General features: G+C 49.0%; 1 protein-coding gene across 1 annotated transcript in view; it reads left to right on the top strand.

The window, feature by feature from the left end:
- Nucleotides 1-20,484, top strand: part of KIFAP3 (kinesin associated protein 3) — a 1,290,910-nt gene that overhangs the window by 724,492 nt on the left and 545,934 nt on the right. The window contains exon 12 of the mRNA XM_078686865.1: nucleotides 20,149-20,257. Coding sequence (XP_078542991.1) covers nucleotides 20,149-20,257 — 109 coding nt within the window. The remainder of the gene's footprint in view (nucleotides 1-20,148; nucleotides 20,258-20,484) is intronic.

The following is a 20,484-nucleotide window of genomic DNA, read 5'->3' on the forward strand; positions in this document are numbered from 1 at the left end:
GATTCTCTCTGAGGAGGAGCCTACAGGACACCATTCTCCAACACAAACAAACCCAGATGACGAGATTCCACTTTTGAGTGGGCTGATGGGTACTTTTTTCTAGCTCCTCAGACTCTGTATCTTCTCTTTTTCTCACGTTTCCTGGTATAACAATGTTATTTCTCTAGATCAACTTTGTGGTCTCAGTATAAAGTGGGACACTATTAGGTTCCAGTAAATTCATTCAATTCAGACTGTTAGTACCTCTCGTGTGTTTCAGGTCTTAGCTGCCCTGGACCCGGGAGACTGGATGGTAGCGTTGGACTTGCAGGACGCTTATTTCCACATCCCCGTCCTGCCGGCGCTACCTGCGGTTCACGGTTGGCCACGAGCACTTTCAGTATACCGTGCTCCCCTTTGGCCTTACCAGCGCCCCAAGGGTGTTCAAAAAGGTGATGGCGGTGGTCGCAGCTCATCTGCGCCGATTAGGGGTTTGTCTTCCCCTACCTCGACAACTGGCTGTTGAAGGTGGGCTCGCCCCAGACAGTCGTCAGCCACCTCCAGACTACGGCAGATCTCCTGCACCAGCTGGGGTTCTCCATCAATGTGCCAAAGTCACACCTGTGCCCCTCTCGGAAGCTCCTCTTCATCGGAGCGGTTCTCGACTCGGCGCGGTTTCGGGTTTATCCACCCGAACAGCGGGTCCGGGATATTCAGGCCCTGATTCCCATATTTCAGCCTTTATCCCGGGTCTCGGTCAGGTTGACGCTGCGGCTTCTGGGGCTGATGGCCTCCTGCATCCTACTGGTGCATCACGCCAGGTGGCGGGTGCGGGCTCTGCAGTGGGACCTGAAGGTTCGAGGCATGTGGGCTGCTGAATTCATATCTATAGCATAGATCGCCGCCTACTGTAGGGTCCGGATGATTGCACATTGTTGTCCTGGAAGAGTCTTCGAAGTATCACGAGATAGCTGGCTCCTCCCCTGGACGACAGTGCGCATGGGCATCGACTCCATCCCCAGATTGTTTTTTTCCGCCATTGGGTTCGGATGTATATTCGACATCTCCAGTTCGCAATCGACATAAACTTTGTTTAAGGCCAAAAGGCCTTTCTTATACCGTCGGTATTGTTTCGTGCTCGGTACCCAGCTCTGTTCCGGCTCAGTTCCCGAGTCGGACGTCCAGAGGAGTCGCGTGACTCTTGGGTGCTCGAGGCCCAGTCGACGCAGCAAGACTTTCGACGACGCATCATGGAACGGAGTCCGTTCAAGAACTGTCCCGTGTGCGGATCTAAGTACCCACACATCGACGTCCACCCAGTGTGCAAGAAGTGCCTGTCGCCGGACCACGATGAAGCCAACTGTATGGCTTGTTCCAGGTTTCGATCGAAGAAGACGATTCGACTTCGGCGCGTGGCGCGCCAGGAGGCCCGGCGATCGGCCCCGGCACCGGTGGACATCTTCGACAGAGAAGAAGCAGATGAACAGGAAGTTCATATACAGATTTCCACTCCGGCGGAGGAGATCGACTACGAATACGACACGGATGTCGAAGTGGTCGAGGAAGAAGTCGTCGACGAGGTAGGAGACGACAATGAGGCCTACGGGGCCACGGAAGATAGCTCATGTGAAGAGCTAAGCCCCGAACAAACAACTACTAAGCTCAGGTCGAGGGATCGCCACACGGCCTTACCCAAGACCTTCCACCCGAATCCACGGCCTCGCCTACGGGCCCGGCTACGGACACTTCTGCGGAGCCTGCCTTGGCCAAAACGAAACCGAAACCTTCGGTGTCGACGAAAACGAAACTAATTCAGACGCCATTGAAACAAAAGACGTCTGTCCCTACGGCCGCCTCCTCGTCTTCGGACACGTCGTGGCAGCCGAAACCGAAGAAGGCCGTCGACCCGGGGAAGTCGACCAAGGGCGTCGAGCCAAAATCGGCCAAGGGCGTCCAACCGAAGACTGGGGCCCCGCATCCAGTGCTCAAGCCAACGTCGGCGCCGAAGGCCGTCGGCGCCGAAGGGGGGCACAGTGCGCCGAAGACGGCTGATCCTGTGCCTCGGCCGGATAAGAACAAGGCATCGACGCTCGAGTCTTCACTCGTGGCTGGTCCGAAGACGTCTGTCGGGTCGACGAAACCGTCAACTTCCTTTACGAAGCAGGTCTCGGACTCTCTACAACGCATCAGGAACAAGGCTTCCGCGGCTGCACCAAAGGATGCTTCCACCGCGAGGTCGGCTGCCACGACGCCAAAGCCTTCGACGCCACCCCTGTTTACGTTGCCGCCGAAGGTGGCACCAAAGGCCTTCACACCACGATCGGTCACCGAACCGCCCGTCCTAGTGTCCACGGCGTCGAAACCTTCACAGCCGCTAGGGAGCTTGAAACCTCGACAGCCCTCGGTGGAGGAGCAGTCGTAACACTTTATCGACGCCGACACCGGGAAACTGACCCTCTACAAGAGGAAAATCACGGCAACCCAGCCTTTGGAGTCCTACACCATTCCCTTGAAGCGCAAGAAGCCTGCTGTGGACTCCCCTGTTCTGGTGGAGACTCTTATTCCACGGACTCCACGAGTGGCCACACCCTCACCCACTTATTCTGATGTGGAGGGTGGAGAAGGTGAGGACGAGGAGTATAACTTTCCTGTCAACACTGATCCTGAGGATCACCAAGACTCATGGGCAGATGCGGGGGACCCAGGGGATCCGCAATATGCCCAGGACCCTCAGGTGTACAACGTCAAGACCTCTCCTACTGAGGATTCGGCGGCATTTAATGCTCTCATTGAGAGGGCGGCTAAAAACCACGGCGTCCAGCTGCTTGCTGACCCTGTCGAAGTGGACTTCCTCTTTGATACATTTTCCACAGCAGAAAAGACTGTCAATACACTACCCATGCTGAAAGGGGTTCTCAAACATGCTACAGACATTTTTAAGGAACCCACACAGGCCAGGGTGATCAACCCTAGAATTGAAAAGAAATATAGGCCGGCACCTGGCGACCCCACCTACATCAAGGGCCAGTTGCCATTGGACTCTCTGGTCGTTTCTAATGCCCGGAAGAGGGCGAACTCGCAGACCACTGGTGATGCTCCTCCCCCTGACAAGGAATCGAAAGTGCTGGAGGCATCAGGGAAGAGGGTGGCGGCTCAAGCGGCCAATGTCTGGCATATCTCTAACACTCAAGCGCTACTGGCCAGATATGACCGGGCACACTATGACACACTAGAGACCCTGTTGCAACATCTTCCAGATCAGTATAAGGAGGCAGCGGAGATGCCTATTCAGGAAGGGAAGCTTATCTCCAACGCTTCGATTAAGTGTGCACTGGACGTGGCGGACACCGCGGCCAGAGCCATTAACACCAGTGTCATGTTGAGACGCCAGGCCTGGCTCAGAATCTCCGGTTTCAAGCCGGAAATACAGTTCACCATCCTCAATCAGCCAGTAAACCCAGATAGGTTATTTGGTCCTGAAGTGGATACCACCTTAGAAAAGATAAAGAAGGATACCGAAACTGCAAAATCCATGGGGGCTCTCCAGTCCCAGCAGTTTCGGGGCAGCACTTTTCGTCGCTCAGGCAATAGAGGTGTTTCCAGAGGCCAGATGTCCCAGCAAACGCAATACAATAAAGGTAGGGCGCAGTCCTCGTACACCAAGCAGAGTAGAGGCGGCTATCGGGGCAACAGCACCAAGGGCAGAGGTCGTGGAAACAACAACTCCCGCTCCTCTGCCACCAACAAACAGTGACGCCCTGTCACTGCCCCCCGACCATACTACACCTGTCGGAGGGAGACTCAAGAGGTTCCTGCCCGTCTGGAAATCCATCACCACAGACAGGTGGGTCAGAAAACGTATCCAGTTCGGTTATTGTCTGGAGTTAACATCCACTCCACCCAACATGCCACCAAAGCACCGTCCTATGTCCGCAGAGCATTTGCACTTATTGCAGCAGGAGGTACTCGTCATGCTGCAAAAAGGGGCAATCGAGCCCGTACCAGTGGAGGAAGAAGGCACGGGAGTGTACTCCCTGTACTTCTTAATCCCAAAAAAGGACGGGTCCCTAAGACCCATACTGGACCTCAGACCCCTGAATCAGTACATTCTATCAGAACACTTCCATATGCTCACACTGCAGGAAGTTCTACCGTTGCTCAATCAGGGAGACTTCCTCGCAACCTTGGATCTCAAGGATGCCTATTTCCACATTCCACTGCATCCATCACACAGAAAATACCTCTGGTTCACTATTCAGGGTCGGCATTATCAGTTCAAGGTCCTACCTTTCGGGGTGACCACGGCGCCCAGGGTGTTCACGAAATGTCTGGCGACAGTAGCTGCGCACCTCAGGAGGCAGAACGTTCACGTTTACACTTATCTGGACGACTGGCTTGTCCAAGCAAAGTCGGCCCAGGAGTGCGCCGCAAACATGTCCCACACCATTCACCTTCTTCACGATCTGGGATTCTCACTGAATTATCCCAAGTCGCACCTTCAGCCAGCCCATGTGCGGCAATATCTGGGGGCGACGATCGATACTTTGGCAGCCACAGCTCAGCCAAATTCTGTGAGGATCGACCGCATTCAGTCGCTGATCCAGAAGTTCAGGCCACAACACTCGCTTCCAGCAAGAGTGTTCATGCAGTTGATAGGCATGATGGCCTCCTGCATCTTCATAGTCCCGCACGCGAGGCTACATTTTCGTCCGCTTCAGGAGTGCTTAGCACATCAGTGGACTCAGGCTCACGGACAGTTGAAAGACCTAGTGTTGGTGACCGGTCGAGCATACAGCTCTCTGCATTGGTGGAATCCACTCAACCTTTGCAAGGGCCGACCGTTCCGGGAGCCTGTGCCACAGATTATCCTGAGGACAGACGCATGACGGCCATGTACTACATTCAACAGCAGGGAGGTACACACTCTCCACAGTTGTCTCATCTGGCTCAGAGCATGTGGAAGTGGGCCATTCAGAGGAACATCTTCCTCATGGCGGAACACCTCCCGGGCAAGGACAATCAGATGGCGGATCTGCTCAGCAGATACAGCCACCAAATGCACGAGTGGGAGATACATCCATCAGTACTCCACCCGTACTTCCAGCAGTGGGGTCATCCAGAGATAGACCTGTTTGCCACAAGGGAAAACGCAAAATGCCAAAGCTTTGCCGCCAGGTTCCCTCACCCACAGTCGCAGGGCAATGCGATATGGATGAACTGATCAGGCAGATTTGCGTACGCTTTTCCCCCAGCACCTCTCATACCGCTGGTGGCACGAAAGCTAAGGCAACACTCGATGACGCTCATCCTGGTTGCTCCAACGTGGGCACGCCAACCATGGTACAACACGTTTCTAGACCTCTCCGTGGTACCGCATCAAAGGCTGCACCTCACACCCCGGCTTTTGACGCAGAACCGTGGCGACATTCAGCATCCAGATTCGCAACAGCTCAACCTGGCGATCTGGCTCCTAAAGTCTTAGAGTCTGGCTACCTTAACTTGCCTCCTGACTGCATGGATATCATACGGGAGGCAAGAAAGGCCACCACCAGAGCCTGCTATGCAGCAAAATGGAAGCGGTTTGTCATTTACTGTAATGAACACAACATCAACCCGCTAGATGCATCCACTCCTAACATCATCTGTTATTTGTTACATCTTAACAAATGCAATCTAGCATATGCTTCCATTCGGATACACTTGTCCGCCATAGCGGCTTATCTCCAAAATAGGCAGCATCTCTCCGTCTTCAGAGTACCTGCCATTAAAGCCTTCCTTGAAGGACTGAAACGGGTCATCCCTCCCAGGACCCCGCCAGCTCCTGTGTGGAACCTTAATGTGGTCCTCACCAGGCTGATGGGCCCACCTTTTGAGCCTCTGCATTCCTGTGAGATTCAGTTCTTAACATGGAAAGTGGCTTTTCTCATTGCCATTACGTCTCTACGACGTGTAAGTGAGCTACAGGCGCTCACTGTACAAGAGCCATTCATTCAAATTCACTCCAGGTGGTGCTGCGCACTAACCCTAAATTTCTTCCTAAAGTGGTTTCGCAGTTCCATGTCAATCAGACCATTGAGCTGCCCGCGTTCTTTCAGAACCCAGAGACAGTAGCTGAAAGAATGCTCCACACTCTGGATGTCAGGCGAGCCTTGATGTATTACATCGATAGGACCAAAGAATTTAGGAAGACACAACAACTCTTTGTTGCCTTTTCAGCCCAGCACAAAGGCAACCCCATTTCCAAAGCAGGTATAGCCAGGTGGATCGTTAAGTGTATTCAGATTTGCTATCACAAGGCTAAGCGCACCTTAACGGTCCCCCCCCAGAGCCCACTCCACCCGTAAGCTGGGGGCCTCCATGGCTTTCCTTGGTAATATCCCTTTGGAAGACATTTGTAGAGCAGCCACATGGTCTACACCACACACATTTACTAAACACTACTGTGTAGATGTGCACTCCAAGCAGCAAGCAGATGTAGGGCAGGCTGTTCTTAAGACACTTTTTCAAACGTCTGCAGCTGGCACAGGCGGCCGCCGTTAATGGAGGGACTGCTATTTATTCTATGCTATAGATATGAATTCAGCAGCCCACATGCCTCGAACTGAATATGCTACTTACCAGTATGCATCTGTTCTTGGCATGTAGGGCTGCTGACATTCATATCGCCCGCCCTCCTCCCCGGCGCCTGTAGCGGCTGCAGAATTTACACTTACTCTTAGCATGGCCATCGCTCACACAGTTACACTCCATCTTCGCCATAATGGCTAAAAACAATCTGGGGATGGAGTCGATGCCCATGCGCACTGTAGTCCAGGGGAGGAGCCACATATCTCGTGATACTTCGAAGACTCTTCCAGGACAACAATGTGCAATCATCCGGACCCAACACTAGGCAGCGATCTATGGTATAGATATGAATGTCAGCAGCCCTACATGCCAAGAACAAATGCATACTGGCAAGTAGCATATTCATTTCAGTGGGCCCAGCATCAGGGCAACCTGTCCGACCACGTCCTGATCTCGGAGGGCACTGCGAGACAGCTGCAGTGGTGGCTCACGGACCGCGGTTGGGTCAGTGGCAGATCCCACTCCCTTCCCCAGCCGGAGCACGTAGTTGTGACGGACGCGTCCCTCCAGGGCTGGGAAGGCCACATGGGAGAGGCGGAGATCAGAGGCCTCTGGTCTCCGGCGGAGTCCCAGCTCCATATCAACCTTTTGGAGCTGCGGGCGATTCGTCTAGCACTGAAGGCATTCCTACCCTCTGTACGGGGGAGTGTAGTGCAGGTGTTCACGGACAACACCACCGCCATGTGGTACTGCAACAAACAGGGCGGGGTGGGGTCGTGGACCCTTTGCCAGGAGGCTCTGCGCCTCTGGCAGTGGCTGGAACAGCAGGGCGTGACCCTGGTGGTTCAACACCTGGCAGGTTCTCTGAACGCCAGGGCGGACGAACTCAGCCGTCGGTGCATGATGGATCACGAATGGCGTCTGAACTCTGACATGGCGCAAGGCCTCTTTCAGCAATGGGGAGAGCCTTGGTTAGATCTATTCGCCACCGAAGAGAACGCGCAATGTCATCAGTTCTGCGCGTTAGAATTTCCAAGGCGGCACTCGCTCGGCGACGCTTTTCGTCGCGTGTGGAGTTGCGGTCTGGTATACGCCTTTCCGCCTATACCACTTCTGCCCAGAGTGCTGAAGAAGATCAAGCGCGACCGGGCACAAGTCATCCTTGTCATCCTTGTGGCTCCGGACCGGGCACGAAGGTACTGGTATTCAGAGCTACTCAGTATTTCAGTCGATCCCCCGGTTCGTCTGCCTCTTCAGCAGGACCTTCTGTCGCAGCAGCAGGGGACGGTCCTCCACCCGAACCTGTCCGGTCTCCACCTCCATGCTTGGAGATTGAGCGGCGACAGTTGAGGCCATTTGACTTGCCTCCTGAAGTCTGTGATGTCATTCTGGCAGCCAGGCGGCCCTCCACTAAGTCGGTATACGCCTGCAGGTGGAACAGATTTGATCCTCTTGCTGCCCCTCTTTCTGAGGTTCTGATCTTCCTTCTTTCTCTTGCCCAGCAGGGCTCTGCTCTGGGCACTATCAAGGGCTACCTTTCTGCCCTTTCTGCCTTTCTAAGTCTGCCTGATCAACCGTCTTTGTTCAAGTTCCCTATTGTAAATCGATTTCTGAAGGGCATCACACACACATTCCCTCCTGTTCCGTTTGTGATGCCTCAGTGGCAATTGAACCTTGTTCTTACGTTTCTGATGTGCGCTCCCTTGGAGCCACTTCACAACTGTCCTCTCCGTCTTCTTACCTTGAAGACTGCCTTCCTGGTTGCCATCACCTCTGCCAGGAGAGTGAGTGAGCTCCAGGCTCTTTCTTGTACTCCTCCTTTCCTTTCTGTCCATCCGGAAAAGGTTGTGTTACGTACTAAGCCATCTTTCCTGCCCAAGGTTGTCACAGCCTTCCACATCGGGCAGTCAATCACCTTGCCAACCTTCTTTCCGCCTCCGCACCCCTCTAAAGAGGAAAAGCGGCTCCACCGTCTGGACCCAAAACTTGCGCTCTCTTACTATCTAGATCACACACGCCAGTTCCGGGTGGATGACCAACTCTTTGTTGGTTACGTGGGCGCTAAGAAGGGGAAGGCGCTACACAAGAGGACCATCTCCCGATGGATCATCTTGTGTATCCAGGCATGTTACTCCTTGGCTAAAAAGGAGCCCCCTGTAGGATTGCGGGCTCATTCCACCCGAGCCACGGCGACTACAACTGCCCTGGGCCGGGGAGTGCCCTTACAAGACATCTGTCAGGCAGCTACGTGGGCATCACTGCACACGTTTGCAAGACACTACTGCCTGGACAGCCAAGTCCGGAGGGATGGCTTCTTTGGCCGTTCTGTCCTCCAGGACTTTCTGGTGTGATTATTGGTTCGCAGACCCACCACCGGGGTTGGTATTGCTGGGGTATCTATTCTAAGGTAAGGAATCTATCACTAACGTGTCTCTTTCAGATGCACAAGTTACTACTTGTGTAACGATATATCTGTAAGAGACATTAGTTAGCGATAGATTCCTTACCGACTCACCCATCCTCCCCGTTCTGCGAACCGATATCTAGGGTTAGGGTTACCCCCCTTACAGGGCCCTAGTTTCAATGGCACCAGTGTTGGTTTTTAACATGGCTCTGCGTTTCTGGCGCGGAAAAGCTGTGTCTAAGAACTAACGTCAGCACTCTGAGGCGGCGTCTAAGTACTCCGATGACGTCATCACGGCGCCGACGACAGACGCGGTGCCGCAGACGACGCCTACTGACGCCTGGGAATATTCTAAGGTAAGGAATCTATCACTAACTAATGTCTCTTACAGATATATCGTTACACAAGTAGTAACTTGTGCAACGGGGTGCCGGAGTCCACAAATACTGGACGTATGGAAGAATATGTTGAGAAACTGCTGTTGTCCGCGATTGGCTCTGACGCCTTCTCCACTCGATTTATTGTGGAACGGGCCCACCGCTCTCTCGGCCCAGTGCCGAAGCCTGGTACGCCGCCTAGGCCGAAAATTGCACGTTTACTGAATTACGGAGATCGAGATGTAGCACTGCGAGCGACCCGTACTAAACAAACCCTAAATTATGATGGAGTATCTTTTTCCATACATCCGGACTTCACCCCGTTGATCCAGGAAGAAAGAGGCAAATTCCTAGAGGTGAAGAGAAAGCTCAGGACTGCACAGATAGACTATGCTTTGCTATATCCAGCCAAGCTTAGGATCACCCATCAAGGGAAGCAGAGATTCTTTACTAATCCGCAACAGGCAGAAGATTACCTGCGCTCACTGAAGCCGGCGAAGCGTGGGCCGGCGGGTCGTGGTCCGGCGGGACAAGCACACTCACCTGAGGACGATGAAGACTCTTGAGGTTCCGCTGTTTGACCGGGGGGAGACCCCCCTCGGTAACCTTATGCTGTTGTCTGGAGAGGATTTGACTATGCTGCCGAGGGCTGGGAACATGGAAGACCGGTCCAGTGTGCGGACTCCGGCTGTGCCGGTGGTAATGTAAACCAGGCCCCACTTCCCCTTCCTTACACAGCCCGGAGGTGTCCCGGGGCGTAGGGCTTGGGGAAGGGAGGTGGCTGTGTAGCCCACTAGATATGCCCCCCAACGGGTGATCCCCTTATTACAAACTATTGACTGGATGTTGAAGACGTTGTGTATGGGTATGTGGGACGGGGGGGAGGGCACAGTATCTTGGAAAGTTGGGGTTGTCTAAGTGGGAGGAGGGGGGAGTGGGTGAGCTTACAGTATCGTGGATTACCACGGAGTTGTGCTCCTTGTTTATCACTGAATAGGAATGACTCGAGAATGTTGGGGGCCGGGGTGGGGGCACTGGGGGGGACGTGCTGACATGTTTGGGTTTTGTCAGTGGGTGGGGGGTGGGGAAGGGGAGGGCTGTTCTGAAGTTGCGCGGATGAAGGTGCGGATACATATCTCCATACAGCTACGAGGCGCTAGAAACGAATATGTGATTGGTCTTAGGCAATTATGCAGCCTTAATGTGTACACAAGCAATGATGAATGACGATGGTGCGGGGAGGGTATCGGTGATGTCCTGGAATGTGCGGGGCTTAAATGATGCTAGAAAATGTAGAAATGTGTTGGCATATCTGGATCGGCACGGGGTGCAAATAGCCATGCTACAAGAGACACATATACACCCACGCTCCAGTCACACCTTCGCAGCTAGATGGGCCTCGGTTAGGAAATTCTCCTCATATTCTTCATATGCCAGAGGTACAGCAGTGTTAATCAAGAACTCAGTCCATTTTCAGATACTTGGGGATATGTTGGATCCTGATGGTCGTTATGTGGTGCTGTGGGGAAGACTTGGCACTGACACAATTACTATTGTGAATTGCTACGCTCCAAATGTAGATACACCTGACTTTTTCACTACATTGTGGGGTAGGGTGGTCAGCATTGGATCAATGCACATTATTTGGGGGGGTGATTTTAATGTGGCATTGAAGCCGGGCATGGACAGATCGGATGGGTGTGTGCAATATAACAGGAGAGCCAGGGAGGTTTTGAATGGAATTGTAGACGAGAGTGGAATGATAGACATCTGGCGTTATGCTCACCCTATGCAAAAGGAAGGGACACATTTTACGACATATGCCAATACATGGGCTCGTGGTTTGGTTGTGGATTTGCGAAAAGTTGCACACACGGCTAGAACTTATTCGGATCACTGTCCGGTTTTAGTACAGCTTGCTGTACCTAGATATGGCAGGACATGACCCCCGTGGCGGCTAATACCCACGGCACTGCTGGATCCGGTTTTTAAAACTGAGCTTGGTGAAGAGATCGCGGCCTTCTTTCCCAGGAACAATGGCTCTGTTGATAGTGTGGAAATAATATGGTAGGCATTTAAAGTCACGGTGAGAGGGTACTGTATATCTAAGAGTTTTGGGGTACTGAGGGACATAAAGAAAACTATCAGGAAATTGGAGCTGGACTTGAGAGGTTTGGAACTGCAGATGGCGCAAAGCGCGGATGCAGGGTTACATAGGATATTTAGAGATAAACTGTCACAATATGAAGAGGAGGCGACCAGGGAAGCAAAGTTTAAGGGGAAACACTGGTCTGCAAGGAAGTATTATGAGGGGGGAAGGCCGGGTAAGGTATTAGCAACCATCACGAGGAACCCACGATGTAATACACACATTTTGGAGATCCATACCTCTGGCGGCGGGAGGTGTCAAGATACTAAAGGGATACAAGACCTCTTTCTGGCGCACTATGGCCAACTATACACCACGAACCAACTCGGAGTAGAGAGATACGGGGATCTTTTAGATGATCTAGCATTATGCTGGTTGAGTGATCACCACAGATCATTCCTTAGTGCTCCCCTTGCAGTGGATGAGATAAAGGATGCGATAATGTCACTAAGTAATGGTAAAGCAACAGGCCTCGACGGTCTGCCTGTCGAGTTCTATAAATGCTATATAGACATCATGGCACCAGTATTGAAGTAAGTATTTGATGAATCGTTAGAGGTAGGTGTGTTCCCCTGCTCAATGCGGGAGGTGGTAATAACGTCGCTTTTGAAACCCGGTAAGGACCCGGCGGAGTACGATTCCTATCGACCACTCTCGCTCATTAATTGTGATGCTAAAATACTTGCAAAAGTTCTTGCGACACGATTGACCCTCATTATGCAGAAGATTGTGTTGCCGGATCAAGCCGGACTTGTCCCTGGTAGGTCCACCAATCATAATCTACGCACTCTCTTCTCCCTAGTTCAAACTATAGCTCCAGAGCTCCCGGTAGCTGCGATATTCCTCGACGCTACTAAAGCGTTTGACTCAGTTGAATGGAACTACCTCTTCTCTATATTACATAGGATGGGTTTCCCTAGAATGTTTGTAGCCTGGATAAAATTGCTTTATACTCCGCCTCTGGCAAGGGTTGTTATCAATGGAGGATTATCTACTCAGATGCCCATCACAAGAGGCACCAGGCAGGGATGCCCTCTATCCCCATTGCTCTTTCCAATAGCGATTGAGCCGTTGGCATGTCGCATTCGGCAATTACATAAAGAGAGTGCCTTTAAATGTTTTCAACGACAAATAGGAGTGTCATTATATGCGGATGATATAACCCTGTATGTCGTGAACCCTCAAACAAACCTTAACCCTATCCTACGGGAATTTCTGGTGTTTGGGCGCCGCTCGGGTATACATATCAATTGGAAAAAATCGCAGTTCTTTCCACTCACACCGGCGGTCACTCGATTCCCGCTGGATTACCCGCTTGAGTGGTGTGGGTCAGACCTTCGCTACCTGGGTATCATGGTGCCTACGGATAGGGAGGAGACACTTCGACTGAACTATGGCACTGCTATTACCGAACTGGCTGATAACGTTACCCGTTGGATGGCGATGCCACTGTCTATGGCGGGTAGAGCATCCCTAATCAAAATGGTGATACTGCCACGGTTTTTATACGGCTTTCAGAATATTCCATATTTTCCAGGTGCATATTTTTTTTAAAGATTAAGATCGGAACTCCTTTGTTTGTTCTGGGGCGGTAAACAGCCGCGGTTGAAATGGTCCGTCATTACGCAGCCTTATTGCAAGGGAGGATTTGATGTCCCAAGTTTTGAGATATATTATATGAGTACACAAGCACAATACGCTTATCATTGGATTAACCCGACGCCGTTCATGCCGCAATTAGCGGTTGAGGATTGGATAGCAAAACCTCTTCCACTAAATAGCTTGATTCATGGCGCAGTAGACGTACTGGAGACTCCGTACAACACAGTGACTTGCACTATGGATGCCTGGAGGAGGGTGGCGAGGGTCTTAAACGTTGTTCTGCTGTATTCTCCGCGTCTGCCACTCGCCTATCACCCCCGGATGGTACTTTTACAGGAAACGGGCTTCCAATTGATGTGTAAACGCCTTAAGATCGCCACATGGGGAGACCTGTTTTTAAATGGGCAATTTCGCACACAAGAGCAGCTGTTCCAAGATGTACACCCTACACCTTTAGAGGTTTTTTATTATGTACGATTAAGACAAGCATTGAAAGAAATATTGCCGCACTATCCGGACGAGCCGGAAACAGTGCTGCCACTTCACACTATGCTAACAACGTCGTAGGGTTGCCATCTGGTTTCCAGAGTATACGATGCTATTAGAATGCAACGAAATAGTGTTGAGAACAATGCTTGCCAGTTATGGAGCGTGGATTTAGGTAGTGAAATTTCGGAAGAGCAGTGGAACTACTGTTGTGGCATTACTGCCAACATCTCATCTAGTTGTGGACTTAAGATTATTCATTTTAAGTTCTTGCAGAGGTTCTATTGCACGCCAGTTAGAAAATTACGATTCCAACTTTCAGATAATGATAGATGCGAAAGATGCCACGCAGAGGGAGCGGGATTTCTCCACCTAGCATGGGAGTGTCCAGGGTATTGGAGTATTGGACCCAAGTACATGATGCACTGCAAAACATGCTGGAAGGGGAATTAGACAGGCACCCACTCATCATGCTCCTTGGCTACACTCTGCAGACACCCAGGCCCACCAGAAGGTTTCTTGATCTTGCTTTATCGCTTGCGAAGCGAAGGGTTGCATGTCGGTGGGGGATGGGGAGAGCTCCAAAAGTTAAGGATTGGCTGAAAGACCTTATCTACTGTCAAGACCAGAATACTGTTTATGCCGAGCTACAACCTGTTCGTAGTAGGCCCAAAGATATTTGGGGCCCGTTACAGGTGTATCTAACAGAGCGTGCCGGAGGACAGGAGAGTGCAGAGATTGATGACAATGATGGGGGGGATACATATATAGTTCTGATTGTGCTATGTCCATCGGCCAGAAGATTATACACATTGTTTTTTTTTTTTTTAGCTAATGTATTTTCTGGTGGGTACGAACTGGTTACACTATAGATGTATACAAGGGTTTAGTCCCGCTAGCTCAATGATAACGAGTGCACACCGCATTTGAATTGATCACTGCACTTTCATGTTGAACTTTGAATGACCAAACCCGGATTTACGTATTACCTCCCTGATGTATTGCACTAGATGTATTATTGCAGACTTGCATATGTCGTTTCTTCCAAATGATTGCCATTTCTGAGAATGTACCGTAAAATTGTAGCAGAGTGATGAGAGAATGTACTGTTCATGTTTCTTATAACACAAAAGCAATAAATAAATAAAGTTAAAAAAAAAAGTATTTCTTAGTGGAAAGAATTGTAAAAACTCACTGAGTGGTACACTTTTGTGCCAGGGTATTAATTTGCACGGAGCCTGCGACGGTTCTGCAAATAACCTCTCATGCCACCTGCACGGATCCCCCTCCACAGCGATAGTACCAATTTTCAGGCAGCTATCCAATGGCAGCTACGTTATGCTGAATGATCACAGCTGTTGTGGCATGTTGCCAGGAAAAAGTTATCTCGTAACTGTGTCCTCCACGATCACTTGTTGTATGCAAATATTGTATACAGAAAGGGAGACGGCTTTATGGCCTTCACTGAATATCTCTTCTATATGAATTGATACTTTAAGCAGAATGAAAGCCATTCTTTTACAAAAAACTGTGCCACTGACCTAGTCTAGAGAAACGTATGATCTGCAAGTAGCAAGGTCTTCAGCAGAGATACATGCATTATTATCAACAAACTGCCCAGTACATTTCGCCGAAATGTTAAGTCAAATCTTAAACATGTCTGTAACCAGCGGCATCGCACATGTATTTAAGACGATTTTTTCGGGACTGTTAACACCATTTGAAGCGGTCCTCTGCATTTTTCCCAATTTCGTGCACTCTGTGTTCGGCGGCCTGCCTCTCATCTTGGGACTAGTAGCAGGAATTCTATTTTTATTCCTTCTGCTCCGATATGGCAAGTCCGGTCACCAGCAACACTCAGACTACAATGGAACAATGCCTCCTTGCAATGAGATCGTGAAAGGATTTCACAGATTCTTGGCTTGGCTCGTTTAAGAGATCTGAACACAACGTGGTTTCTATTGTTCAGACCAATCTGGCAAGATTGCATCTTACCTGTTCTTCGCTGCCTGCTTTGCAGACAAGAATGTTGGACATTTGTCTTACACTTCCATCAGTACTGCCATCGGACGTTGATGCTTTGCTAGGTCCAGTAACGGCTCATGCATCGTGTTGCCCCCAACGGCTGCCAATTCTGATGACGGCATTCATTGAGATCTCACCGGCAATTCTAACTGAGGGTGAGATACGAGAATCTACAGGCATACAGGTACCATCTACTACGGACATTGCTAATGCATCAAACGCTGACGGCGATGATCCACACTTCTGCACTTTTGATATGCTAACTGAAGTGGTTCCACTTTCACCTACCACAGTAGACGGTTTCTTTACGAGCCTAGACAATCTGATGTTTTCTCCTGAAACTCCTGAGAATACCTTTTGATTATTTCACACTGAACTCTGCAATTCGGCCTTCAGTTTTCAAAACAATCCACTATTTTGAACTTTTTCCAAAATAGAACTTTTTGGCACAGAGTAATCTGCTTAAAGTAGAACTATTGTTAGAGAACAAGATTTCGTGTTTGAACTTCCTATATGGCAATATTTGGCTTCAACCTCGAATACAAACACTGTTAAAAACTTATGCTATGGGACAGATTTCAGGTATCAATTGATGAATATACTTTCGTTTTATTTAAAGAATATATGCTCATGATTTATGCTTGATTTCATATGACGCCTATAAACTTTTGCATACAGTGTATACTCATTTCATGTGAACAAACCTATTCAAATGCATTTTTGTATTTTGGGGTGGGATTGTGAACACTTTGCTTTAGATATGTTCAGTGCTTAGGTATTATTGAACTTAATAATCGTGGAGTGGGTGTTATGTGGGAATCTAGGTAATTTTCCAGATGCATGTCCATATATAGGTATAAATCACCCAGTCCTTATATAGGCATAGGAATCATTGCCTTATTTAGTCTTAGCCTGTGCAGCCCAAATACGGCATGGCTACTTCCACTAAACTCCGAGAATCCACAACGATTTCTTGGAAAAACCAGCCTTCAGCATTCAGGGACTTCCCCTTGCTTGAATACTAATTTACCCAAGAACTCCTGGAGTTTTCAAGGAAATGAGGCACTAGTGACGATATTATGTCCAATCTTACGTCAAACTCAGCACCTTCAAAGTATAAATATGCCTACATTTGCCCAGTCAAACATACTGCGGTTTAGGAGCAGATCGACTAACTAATTGCCCGACGCCCTGCTGCTGCAAGTGCCGAAGGAAGCCGACCCTTCAACTGACGCACTGAGAAGATGCTGTCTTTTCTCTTGCCGAGAAATCCAGCTCCGGTGTTTCCAGGCTACCCTTGCGGGTTGCTGGGAGATGAGTCCTGAGAGAGAGATACAAGACCTCTATCGTTCTAAAACCAAGGTACGGAGCCGATTAGACCCTTAGAGAATTCTTGGAACAGATTCTTGGCAGAAAATTACTAGACTTAAGCTACACCACACTTACCCCTCCCTCGTACTAGACTTCGGTTAGGTACACCGGGGTAGGCATATTTTAGAAGCACCAGTTGAGTATTTTTAGCCACTATTTTATCACTGTATGTATTTTTTGCATTTTATGTATTCTATGTTTATGGCTTAGAAACCATATCATGCTTTTACAGTACTATTTTATAATACTATTCGTATTATATGTATTGTACTTCTTAACTAGCATTTCAATTGTAGCAGTGCATTTCTTATGCTTAAGAAATAAGACTGTTCAATAAATACTTTTATTGAAAACGCCCGTCTCTCTATTTCTAAGCAACTCTGGTGAAACGAAGCATGCACATCTGACTGAGTGAAAAGAGCCGTCTATTGTTTCCACGACTCTAGAGATACGTTTCATTCTGGGGAAACAAAGTTGTCATGTTATATGGTTGTCAGAGACTAATCCCTTCTTGTTTATTTGAGAACGTTTCTAGTGACCTCTGAGCTAGCTGGCACTCACAATAAAGTCTAATATATTCGGCAGAGACCTAGTCGACTTAAATCCTACGTCTAAGCTGCAGGATATATTATTCCAATGCGCAGAGCCTATTGGGAATATAGGAACTACACTACACTACGGGGGGGATGGGATATAGATAGTTGCCCAGCTTATACGCGGCAGACATACCATTTTAAGCAGGGCATTGCGCTCCATGGGGTTCAGTGGAAGTTGGCCCAAAGGCTGTGATCGGCCTGAGCCACAGGTCCAGCTCCTGGAAATTAAGGGCCCAGGCCAGATCCGGGAGGGGGACACATGCATCTCTAAATACTTGAATGAGTTGCGTTGGGTCGGAATGTTGGGACACAAAACCATTCCCAAAGGCGTCACTCCTCACCTCCAGTAGAAAGGAGTTGCTTTTGTTAACCCAGAGCCCGGACACATCAACCTGGAGCGGAAGAAGAGTCAGGCAACTGGGCCCAGAGTGCTAGGGATACTTCAAAAACAGAAAATTTTTGTCTGCATAGAACACTATGCGACCTTTGAACCCGCTTTCCCACCACAAGCCCTAAACTTGCCCATCGCAACGTACAAGCTGCGTTAGAGGTTCTGTCACAAAGGCAAAGGCAAATAACAGGGGGACATCAGACACCACTGGCGCGTACCACGCTCGATAGGAAACACAGGAGATGGAACCCCATTTACACGGACCTGGGCGGTTGGGCGCGCCACTGGATAGGTGTTGTCCTGGTTTGTAATCTCTCTCAGATGTTGCAACACCCGTTTGTAAACCGGCAGTTTGGTGCTGCCTATGTACTGAAGGCCACAAGGGCACAGCAGGCCATAGACCGCAAATTCAGTTTTACATGTCAACAGTTCAGAAATGTTATATGTTTTATCACTAAAGGGTGTGTAGTATGTGCTTTTCTTACTTCCATAGGAACGTGCTTTACATGTCTTACACCTGTAAAATCCTTTGATGGCTTTGATCCAGCTACTGTTGTCTACAACCTCTGGACTAGTTTTACTAGAATATCCCTCATTGAGGGAGCCTTGCTGTAGGTGATGAACACCCTCTGCGGTAGCAGGGGTCCAATCGCCGGATCGCTAAGTACCAGAGGCCAGTTCTGCTGTATAATCTTGCCAAGTGACTTTTGTTGCTTGCTGTATTTCATGATCATTCTGAAGCTGTCATTACCCGAACTAGTTTGGCATGGTACTGCTTTTGTGGTTCTCTCCTGTAGTGCTCTGAGGAAGGTGATGGCTACTTGCTATTTGTTCAATATCTTCAAATAAACAAGTTTTTTGTACGGTATCTTTGTTTAGACTGAACTTGTTATATTTTCCCTGGATTTCAGTCAAATCTCCCTTATGTTATCAATTGGAGGCGTAGTTACGCTCCACTATTATCCTGTGGCAGGCGACACCTTCCTCCTTTGTCTCCGTTGGTGGACCCATTGTCATAATTGTCACTATTTACACTGAACAATTTCAGCAGCGCGTCATGTGATCAAGACCGCGTTGGAGCGGTCAAATTGCGTCATGCTAGGCGCTGGCCGGAAGTAGACTGGTTGCCGTGGATCCTTTGATTCTGAATTAAAGCACTGCATTTTTTAAACTACACCTGGTGGTCCGTACCTGTTTGGTTTTGTCATCTGATGTGGTGAGCCAGGATTGTGGTGTTGTGTGTGTGTGTGTGTGTGTGTGTGTATATATAAATATATATATATATATATCACAACAATACCTTTTCAGGCTTAGAATGCTGCATAAATTATGCAAAAAGGCAGCAGGGAAAACAGTCATTGTCTACCCAAGCATGTGGAGGCAAACAGTGATGAAACAGTGATTGTGTTTGATAAAAGGGCAGGCAATTTGACTATTGGTAAAAATTACATTTTCACAAGACTTTCCTTCCTCAGTTTGACAACCTGGCCGGTGCGCACTGATAAAGTTGTTCAATGCCGCCTCTCTCTTTTTGCTTTTGACCAGCTTTGGCTAACCTTGCTCAAACCTTTGGTTATGATGCTCCCTTCCAGCCCCCCTTGCTTGCCAACCCTTGAACCACAACTATTATCTAAAAATGCTGTAAATGTTGTCCAGCTGCCAGAGTAAGCTCTCCACTTTAATGCTCATCATGCTCAAGATTTTGGACACCACCCTCTTTACCCAGGAACTCCCTTTGCCCTCATCTCATGTTGTCATTTTATCTTGCACCGATAATTGGCAGTTTCTGAATTTCTCCCAGCAGCACCCTCCGCAAGTACCAATCATACTTAATGCGTATTGTCACTGTCGCCCCCTGTAATCTGCAGAGCACAGAACCAGTGCCAGTGGGGAGAGGGGAGAAAGTGGGACGAGAGGGGCATTTTCTCCACCGTCTTAAACCTTGGTACCGGCCAGACAATGAAGGCTTTACTTATGGGCAAATAAAATAAATCAGTGCCCACTTCCTAAGCATTCTGAGCCCATCTAATCTTACATTTCGACCTATGGTGCTAATGAGCACTTGTATAGAGCAACAGTATTGTACATTTTGCTTACGTATTTATAGTTTGAATATTTTGCCTTTAATTATAAGTTTATGATGCATAAGCTTTTATCCAGTTAAACCTTTATAATATTTGTTGATTCTTTTATTTTAACAGTTAATGAGAATGATGTTTGAGTATGCTGATGAGCGCATTGACCTGGAACTAATATCCTTCTGCATTAACCTCGCTGCTAACAAGAGGAATGCTCAACTTATTTGTGAAGGTAATAATGTGAAACTTACTGATATGTTGTCTGAGTAAAAAATGCATTTAGAAAATATAAAATAAAATGTGAAGAATGTTATACTTTGTCAGAACCCCTTTCAGGGGGCCATGGGGCAAGCAGGAGCTCCTGTGCCCAAGCATGGTGGTTGAGGCCTTTTACTACTGATCTGTGGGGGCCTGACACGCTGTAGGTCCTACGCAACTTGGCCAAGTACCCTTTCAGCA

The sequence above is a fragment of the Lissotriton helveticus genome, chromosome 1_1 (genome assembly GCF_964261635.1).
Source record: "Lissotriton helveticus chromosome 1_1, aLisHel1.1, whole genome shotgun sequence".
NCBI classification, from domain to species: domain Eukaryota; kingdom Metazoa; phylum Chordata; class Amphibia; order Caudata; family Salamandridae; genus Lissotriton; species Lissotriton helveticus.